This window comes from Botryllus schlosseri, chromosome 1, assembly GCF_051294905.1.
Source record: "Botryllus schlosseri isolate E-star chromosome 1, Bs_hap1, whole genome shotgun sequence".
In the NCBI taxonomy this organism is placed as follows: Eukaryota; Metazoa; Chordata; class Ascidiacea; order Stolidobranchia; family Styelidae; genus Botryllus; species Botryllus schlosseri.
This window is the reverse complement of record NC_137236.1, coordinates 14,904,676-14,915,021: the sequence shown is the minus strand read 5'-3', so window position 1 is coordinate 14,915,021 and position 10,346 is coordinate 14,904,676. Positions and strand designations below refer to the sequence as shown.

At 37.3% G+C, this 10,346-nt stretch overlaps 1 protein-coding gene across 1 annotated transcript; it reads right to left on the bottom strand.

Moving 5' to 3' along the window:
* Positions 1-1,414: 1,414 nt before the first annotated feature.
* LOC145438976 (kelch repeat and BTB domain-containing protein 12-like) lies at positions 1,415-2,422 on the bottom strand. Its single transcript, XM_080316386.1, has one exon. The coding sequence runs from the start codon at positions 2,420-2,422 to the stop codon at positions 1,415-1,417; it is 1,008 nt and encodes a 335-aa protein (XP_080172512.1).
* Between the last annotated feature and the right edge of the window lie 7,924 nt (positions 2,423-10,346).

Sequence of the window (10,346 nt, the reverse complement as noted above, 5' to 3'; positions counted from 1 at the left end):
ATCTCCATGTCCTCACTATATCATCAGATACCAATATAGCGTTTTGGTTTATAATCCCAATTTTATATAGTGAGGCCCGCGAATGAATTCAAATGCTGAATGCGGCCCGCCACCTCAAAAGTTTGCCCATCCCTGGTTTAGAGTCTAAAAAATGCCGGCTGATATCATACTAATGTCTCATACTTCAGTGGAAAATCCTGCTAGTCTCCTACTTTCCATGCGAAATCACAATCCGGATCCATTCGACAAAATACACTCCTTCGTTCAGACTTGGACAATTAGAAAATTTTCAGCTTTTTCTAATTAGATTACTGGGATTTCGCTCTAATTTAGTGCAATTAGACTACAATAATCTAGTTGTCCAAGTATGCCTGCGTGCTTCTGTCTTTCTCATTCGATTTTGATGGTTAAAAGTTGTTTTGTAATTTTATCAGTCTACAAGCTAAAATGTTGAGCACCACTATTACTAGCAAGGCAAACTCTTCTGTCAGCTTCAAGCCTTGCCAACTCTAACCTGGCATGTGTACATGTAACAATTTCATTGTAAAAGCCCTGTTCATGGACACATCGTCAGGAGTTCAACAGAAAACATGATCACAGAGTTCCAATTTATCGAGAATTCATTAATATTACTGGAAAGGAGGTGCTAGGTAAAGACTGTGCTAAGAAACGTCATAAAAAATATTTCAAACAGCAATGTTTCCATCACACTCTGAAAGCAATTTCTAGATCATTCTTAACAATCTACTAAACCCCATACAAAAGTGATATGGTAGATGCTGAAAGTCGTCAAAACGAAGTACTTAATGTTTTTGAAGTACTCAAGTATGTTCTCTCAAATGGCACTACTCATTTAAGCAATAAGACTACTTTTACTTTACTATTTCTGGGGTAAAACTACTTCGCTTGTACATCATGAAATATTTCAGCTAGTTTTGTGTGAGTTTGCAGCGCTTCTGTGAGTGTGATTATCTTAGGCCTAGAAGTAGCCCGTGTTATCGTAGCTAAATCTTCATCAATTTTTAGTGTCATCAGTCATTTTAAGCAGTCGAAGATACATTTAAAATGACAACCCATCTCGACTTGATCTACCTTTTAAAGTTAATTTGAATGATCGTAGTGCTGATATGTCGAAAATTGACAGAGTGTAAATTTGTGGCGTGATCTCTAATGGACCAGTAACGCGGACAGCTTTTACCAGCTCGGTGACTATACCTTAACCATTACAGTTCCGCATACACAAAATGACGGACCTGCGTTCAAACGAGTGGCATACCATTCCTTCTTCGATAAATCATACTTCTCAATATTACCTGAAAGGCCACACTCATCTACTGCATAAATCCAGTTGCCAATTAGATATGTAGTAGTCCAACCACGACAACGAATCAACACCACAGTCATCAAGCGGATATCATCTCATTGGCTCGAGGTCAACCCACACTGATGACGATGGACTGAATCTGCAGAATGAAGAAACAAAATCGCCATCCTCCCCTTTACCTCCGATACAATAGATGTAATCGTTCAATGATACGAGACCTGCATCAGAAATCACTGTAGGTTTGTTCTCCAGTTGAAACCATTGATTTACAGATGCGTCGAATCTTTCCACGTCCCTGGTTGTCGTAAGATAACTGCCACCGATGACGAATATGTATCCAGAAGAACAAACAGAGTGAGGAAACATACCATGATAACAAATCATACTGTCGGTCTTTCCCCATTTCGAATTTTTGCAATGAAAGTTGAGTCGAAAAACAGATTTAGTCTCGCACAGAACGTAAATATACGAGTCGAAGGTAATTGCAGTGAAATTCAACGAAAACTGAAACTTCGCTTCATGGAACATTTCTATTTGCCTGGTTACTGGATTGAAGCATCGGAGGCGTTCTCCTTCCCGATCAAAAAGAATAATCGATTCAGCAGCAGCATTTTCTTTTTTTGCCTTGTTAGAAGCATTCGAAATATATCCAGCAATCAACTTGTACATTTCATAGTCTTTGCTTATGAGGGGTTGAGTTTGTAAAACATGTTGTAAATACGCCGAAGAGATTTTATCAAAGTGGATCAATTTGAGACCTTCGTGCAAATATTCCTCTTTACTCTGGCATTTGTCGACCCACTTGAGTAATAAGATAAGTTTTTCTTCTTTCCATAATTTGGATTTTCCCGACTTCGAAAGACCGAGAAGTTCATCTTTTTCCACGCTCCCGAATCCAGCTTGGTTTGCGATTTCCATGATACTTTCTTGTAGAAATTCTCTGCAATTCGAAGACACACCTACCACTCCATAAATATCACCCACATTTCTTGTAGAGAAGTAATTCTCTGTGGTAATTGATTCAATCAAAATATCGGATATCGCATCCTTTACATCTTCTAACTGCATCATGATTGCGACGTGAAGAAGTTCGAGCATTTTGCCATCAGGAATCTCAAATTTGCTTCAATATATGAAATTGATGCAACTTTTCACACACTCGGAATCTACATCTTCTAATACGGGTCATATCAAGTCACTTGAGCCAGGCCATATTTCCACCATCTTGGATTGTCATGAAAATAGGCATGCTTACAGAGCTGTGTTTTCTGATTTCAGAAAACCAAATTACATCAAAAAAGGTCATCTTGAACCGAAGATATGACAGTCAAAAAATTGCTACTTTTGTGATCGCTCAGGCGGAAAAAATGTCAGAAATTTACATATGTAATTTAAATTTGCTATATTTCGGTCAACTTGGGGATTGTTGAGAGTAACACTCTCGCACTTGTTCATTTATATCCTACTTCATACTTTTTCGCCTTCTTTGACACCTGGGGTTGCATAGTCTGACCTTTAACCTCGCGATTTTGTTCATGTTTTTGAAAATCACTCACGCGTGACTTCATTTTCAATTGCAGATATTTCTTGGTGACCAGGTGATATCGTCAAGTGTAAGGTACCATTGGAAAGCTCTTGAAAAGTACTATTAAAATCAACAAAAAATTACTGACTTTTTATTGTCACATTGGAAAAATTTGTTGTAAATTAGTGTTGGAAAAATTGTTGATTTCAAAATATTATTACAATTTTACTTTCATAACAGGTTGTACGGTATTGTATTGAGACTTATGTAAAGTATGGATAATTGTAGAATAGGTTCTGTTTGGAATCATCAGATTTTGAATGTGGAAGGAATGATGTCCTATTGCGTGAAAAATCTCCGAAAAATAAAATTTAATAATTTGCTAAAAGACGAATTGGATGCCACGAAATCTTTTTTGAAATATAGATTTCAGCCCGCTACCACAGTCAAAGGTACTCAGGCATTCCATCATTTTAGGCCATTGTCATCAACCAAACTGGGAGCAAAACATGTCAGCCAAGACCAGCAGTATGTACTATGTATTGGAAGTTGAATTAGATGATGACTCAAACCAAGAACACGTACTTCAAACTGAAATTATCAAAAACAAATTTGTATACTACGTTTATGATAAAAAAAAACTGGTATATTGGCAAGGTCACAGAAATTGATAAGCCAAACAACAAAGTCTTAGTTGAATTCATGTACCCAAAAGGCCCAGCAGAGGTTTTTCACTGGCCTCAGAATTAAGATTCTTGCTGGACACCGCTCCAGCACATTTTGTGCACAGTTGACATTCCTTGTTTATTTAATAATCGGGGACGGCACCAACTGACAAAGGAATCAGCACTGGAACTCAAACAAGGTTGGAAAAAATATCACCAAAGATAAATAGATCTGATATGAGCATATAGTTATTGTAATGTACTAACTTGAGACTTTATTCATGCGAACATAACAAAAGGTCCTGACGTGCAGCGCAACAGAAAACGAATGACCATCGTCGTTTACTCGACGCAGTACAACACAATTCAGTAATTGTAATCAAGTAATAATAATGTCCAATCACGATACACATCAGTTATTATCTAATCATAATATGAAAACTACAAAACCCGCAGGACATTGATAATGATTTTGATTGTCATTGTTCCTTTCATTGTTTAGTGCTGATCGTTGCCCGAATGTATTGTGTAGGGTACTAAAACATTGCATCTTATCGTATCAGTTGTGAATTCTGATGTGTTTTGGAAGTATTCTGAGGTCACCTCAACCTGTGTAGCAAAATTTTCAAAAATATCTCATAAATTATTGTCAGCGTAATTTATGTCAGCAATTATATGTTTGAGTTATACTGACAACTTTGTTTATAAAACACTTAGTACTGTACTGTATATAGAATTAAGGTGAAATGAGTTGCTTTACAGCCTGTATGGAATCGGTGTCCAGTGCTCACACGTTTTATTTTATTATTATTTTTTATTACATTACTTTGACTTGGAGAGTCATCGCTGCTCACCTGATATATCACGCAAAACGTACCGAGGTATTAGTAGGGCTTTACAGAGTTTGCTCATGTTAAAAAGGGTGAGGATTTTGAATAAAACGTGTTATTTGCAGTTTAGTTTCATGGCACTCTTATGTTATGTTATGATTCAAAAGTCACTAATGTTATCGTTGATTTTGAAAGTTCTCGTCAAGAGCTTTCCCATGATACATTAAACTTGATGACATCACCTGGTCACCAAGAGATATTTGCAATTTAAAATGAAGTCACGCGTGAGTGATTTTAAAAGACACGAACAAAATAGCAAGGTTAAAGGTCAGACTATGCAACCCCAAGTGTCAAAGAAGGCGAAAAAGTATCAAGTAGGATATAAAGGACCAAGTGTGAAAGTGTCACCTTCAACAACCCTAATTTGAACGAATTATAGCAAATTTAAATAACATGTATAAATTTCTGACATTTTTTCCGCTTAAGCGATCACAAAAACAGCAATTTTTGAACGGCCATATCTTCAGTTCTGCTCATCCAATTTTAATAAAATTTATTTTTCTGAAAGCAGAAGTAAAAGTTTTTTAAGCACGCCAATTTTTACGATAACCTGAGATGGTGGGGGCACGTTTTGAAATGCTTCAGCATAGCTCTGAAATAATCCAAACCTGCTGACAATATATTTCTGTGAGAGTGATAGACATCATTTCCGACTTGAACTATGAAATCACAATGATCTTGATCTTGCTTCATTCGATATAATTCCTCCATCATCTTCACTGCACGTTTCTCTGCACGTTTAATAGCAACCTGCACTATCATCATCACCAACCACTCTTCAAGGATGAATAATAGCACTATCTAGGCTACATTAGATATACCATATTGCAAAAGTAAAGATAGCCGATATTGAATCACTAGTAGTCAAAATACAGACATAATTGTTATCACTAGAATACCAGCATTGACAAAATGTAGATAACCAATCGCATTAACATTGATTGATAATTTGACGAACATGGCAGCTTGGTTAGAACTGCTACACATCTAATCCCAGTGTACTGACATATAAGAGCTGTTAGTGATAAATTATCAGGGTAGAAAAATATCAACTTACATCAATTCAACACAATTTATTATTAACAATCTCAACATGTCAATACACCAGAAGACTGCGATACAAGTAGATAGAAAGGTGTCGAAATGACATTGAGAATTCTTTGAAATCAGACACCCACCTGTACTAGCCGATGCAAAATAATAAATGGTTGACGTGCTAATGAAAGCAAAATGCATGTGTTAGGAAGTGGTAAGTAAAATCAATGATGAAAGAAAAGACTGGCTAGGCAGGTTAGCACACCAAATAACAAAATTCATACCCAACTTGCCTTTCATTTGTCAATTTCTTACCTACAAAAATATCAGCTAATGGTTTGAATGGAACCGAATGTGTGTTAAATGACAATAATATTCCAATTCAATTATTATAAACAATTTCATGATTTTAATACACCACGATACTGCTATACAATAAAAAATAGGATTTTGTCGAAACGACTTGGAGTAATCTTTGAAATCAGACACCCACCTGTGCTAGGCGATGTAAAAAGGAGGTGTGCACACTGAATGAAAAGTAGATGCAGGTAATAAAAAAGGAAAGGTAATGACAATCACAATGTGTAACTCGAAACAAGTTTACTTCAGACCCACATGCGATTAAAACGGTACTTTCAAATTTGCCATTACAAATTCATAATTTTATCACTCAATTGAGCCCCGGCACACAGTCATCTGTCTTTAACTCGCTACCAATGTTCCCTCTAAGCTGCGCACGTGCGCAGTGCTTTCACGGTCTCTGTGCACAGAAAATCTAAGTCGCGCACAAAAAATCCGAAGTGATGAACTTTTTTGTTGTTACGCACTGTTTTTCAAGGATCTGTGTGCACAGTGAGTTGGTGAGTGTGCGCAGACACGTCAAAATTAGAGGGAATATTGCTTGCTACCCAACCATTTTTAAACAACAAATATATATGTAAGCTCACTTTGAAGTTACAGCACAGCAGAAACTTACCCGAATCTCGAGAATGCATGTTTAAACATTATTCAAAGAGGTTTTCAGTCAATGCTAGAATATCACATATTCTCTAGAGCCCCCAGTTTAAGAACCACTGATCTATACTTTCACCATTGCAGATCCTCGGAGTCCGAAAGTCAAAGTCCAATAACCATAATCATTTTCTTCTTTTTTCAAGCTATACCATTTCTTGTTCAATATATCGTACTTCTCAATGTCATCAGAATCGTGATACCAATTCACTGCATAAATCCAATTGCCGATGTGATAAACAGCATGGCCCTCATCACAAACATTCATAGATGGTAATGAAGTCCACTGAGCTGATGTGACATCGTAACATTCTACATTGTTGATGAGCTCCTTCCCACTATGACCGCCGGTCACAAATATCTTTCGATCAACTGCAACGGCACCACTATGACGCACAGGATATCTCATTGGTTCAAGGTCAACCCACTCTGATGAGGATGGAGTGAATCTGCAGACTGCAGAAACCTGGAAATCCTCATCACCACCTCCAATACAATACACGGAATCATCCAATGACACGTGACTTGCACCAGAATCTGCTGCATGGTTGTTCTCCATTAGAAACCATCGATTTAAAGAAGGATCAAACCGTTCCACAAAATTTAGCTCCGGGTCGTAACTTCCTCCGAGGACAAATATTGATCCACACAACGACACCGAGGAAGGATATGTACCATGGCGACATAACATATCTTCCATCCTTTGCCATTTCGAATTTTTTCTTCGAAAATTGAGTCGATGAACGGATCTATTCTCACATAAAATGTAAATATACGACTCGAGAACAATGGTTGTAAAAAATTTAAAATGCACGAACTTTGCATCGTGGAACCTCGTTATTTTCTCGGAAACCGGATTAAAAGATCGCATACAGTTTGCGTCCAAATCAAAAAGAATTATCATTTCTTTTTTGTTGACCCGTTCAACTGATACTTCCAGGTAATGTCTGTGGATCAACTCATATGACTTGGCATCATTCCTGATAATGGGATGAGTTTCTAGAAGATGCTGCAAAAATGTTGGTGAGATTCCGTCAAACTCTATCAATTCGAGACACTCATGCAAATTTTCCTTCTTTTTTTGACCTGTCTCAATTCACTTGAGCAATACCTGCAGTTTTTCGTCCTCCCACAAAATCGATTTCTCCGATTCCAAAACACTGATAAAGTCATTTTTGTCAACGCTACCGAATCCAGCTTGGTTTTCGATCTCTCTAATATTTTCTTGTAGAAATTCTCTACAAACTGAAGAAATGTCATCGAGTCCATAAACATCAGCAACATTTCTTGTAGAGAAATAATTATCAACAGATATTGAATCTACCAAGATTTCGCATATTGCATGCTTCAGATCTTCTAACTGCATAATGATTGCAACGTGAAGAAGTTCATTGATTTTCTCATCAGGAATCTCAAATTTACTGAAATATATAAAATCGATGCAGTTTTTGACACATTCGGAGTCTACATCTTGAAGTACAACTCTATTTTCTCGACTTTCTTTCGTGTCATGCTTTACCATAGCTTTGAAGTAATCTGAACCAGCCGACATTATATTTTTGTGGGTGTGATAGACATCATTTCCGACTTGAACTATGAAATCACAATGATCTTGATCTTGCTTCATTCGATATAATTCTTCCATCATCTTCACTGCACGTTTCTCTGTATCTTTAATAGCAATCGGCACCATCGTCACCACCAACCAGTCTTCAAGGATAAATAATAGTACAATCTAGGCTACAATAGATATGCTGCAAAAGCAAAGATAGCAGATATTGAATCAATAGGAGTCAAAATACACACATAATTAATATCACATCATTTCAGACTGGAACTATGAAATCACAATGATCTTGATCTTGCCTCATTTGACGTAACTCCTTCATCATACTAACTGCACGTCCCTTCACATGTTGCAAAACAATCTGCACCATGATCAACAATGACATGGAAACTATACAATAGAGATAAGTACTGCTTCGAAAATAAATATACTTATGGTGTTGATAGATGCTGAGTAATATTTATGAATATCGATAGAGTAACCGACTGGTTACAAGTAATTGGACAAAGTTCTCTGATGTCTGGTTCCCAGTATTAAGAATTTCATCACAAGTCTGCAATACAATGAGAAGATGTCGAAAGATAATTATCAGTGAACTCGGCCTTTAACGAATTCGGCCCATGGTGAACTCGGCCTTCGGTGAACTCGGCCCATGGTGACTTTGTAAATAAAAATTATCATAAGCGTTGGGAATTGTATAAATTATCGGAGACAATAGTGAATTGGTGGTGGTGGATATGTCGTATGGATTTTATTCCCACTGGGGGGCGGTATCGTATGTCGGACGTATGAAATGTTATATTAGGCATATGGAGCTGTAGTGTAATGTTGATGAAGAGTGCAGAACCCCAAGGATCAGACTCTGAACGGAAAAACCGCATTGCACATGGTGAAATCGGTGCATCCCGAGATCAGGGTTGGGGGATATTATCTCGGGCTATTCTAGGGTATTTATGATACTGTATTCTCATAATCAAGACACTCAAGTAGAGACACTAAACCACGTGCCGCGCACGAAAAGATTTTAGTTTGAATCCATCTACCCGAAAATATTCCACTATTTATAAATATTTCGAATATTCTCGGAAAATTTGGGAATGACATGGTCCTATTCGCCCCTGGCTACGTCAAAGCGGCGAACATCAGTTGTATTGGAAGGTCTCTTAGTCGTGCTAATGTTCATGCTTGAAAATGTTTGCGCCTAAATGCCTGTAGAGGGCGACGCGGGCCTTATCATCACATAAGACCGGAAACTGTGGGCGGGCCGGACAAAACCCCCCCGCGGGCCGTATGTTGCCCGCCCCTGGTTTATACCAATGTCAATGATTCGAGTTGAAACACTGAAAATAAAGATTTGAATTTGTTTTTGTAGAATGTAGACTGTGATGGAATTGTAAATACAGATTTGTGAACAGGTGGACGAAAAAGCATCAAACATGGCAGGAAGCTAAGTAGCGGAAAGAAGTCTGAAGAATCGTACCCTTATAGTACTTATGGCTGATAGAAATTTTAAAGAAAAAAACTTCAACACCACCGGACAGTTTTTTGGTGAAAAATCTTAAAATTAAATGTATAAGTTGGATAAGTTTCAAATGTAAAAAAACTTCTCTTAATTTTTAATTAAAATTCTTAAAATTTAATTACTTTCATATTGTAGCACAAAACTTTTTATTTTACGGTTTTATATTCAGCTGGAAAAGGCTCGAAATAATAGCAGTTATTGTCGTTGGATCAACTGTAGTCATAGGCGGTTGATTTGGTGTCCTACAACAGTATCAACAATATATAACTGGAATTCCAGGTGACTGACAGTAGTGTGACAGTGACAGTAGTCTATGGGTGTTTTGCAGTGTTACTGAACAATTTGGCCCCTTTTCCTGCGCTTGTTGGCCCTTTTTCTCATAAGATGTCCGGCAACCCTCAGAGTAGTGACGATTGTAGAAAATTCGGAGCACTGATCATAATAATTGCTTCATTGCAAATGAGCTAGGAAATATTGGAAATATAATCGGCATTTGTGCATGCCACTTAGCCACTGCTTGCTAGAGTTAGTTCATTCTCAAATGCAAATAAAATCTTACCGCTTATTAGCCAAAATTTAACCAGAAGTTTGAAGAGTTATCTCGTCCAAATCACATATGTAGCTTTACCCCGCTCAAAGCACAGATGAAAGTACTAAAAAACCTAAGGATTATATACCAGACCAGCATATTAATGATATGACAAAACGGCTAAGATTTGGTTATCCCAAGCCCACAAGTATAAAAGGCTGAGATATTCTGTATGAACATGATAATAGCAGTCTTGAGATTGCTTATAACCATTGAAG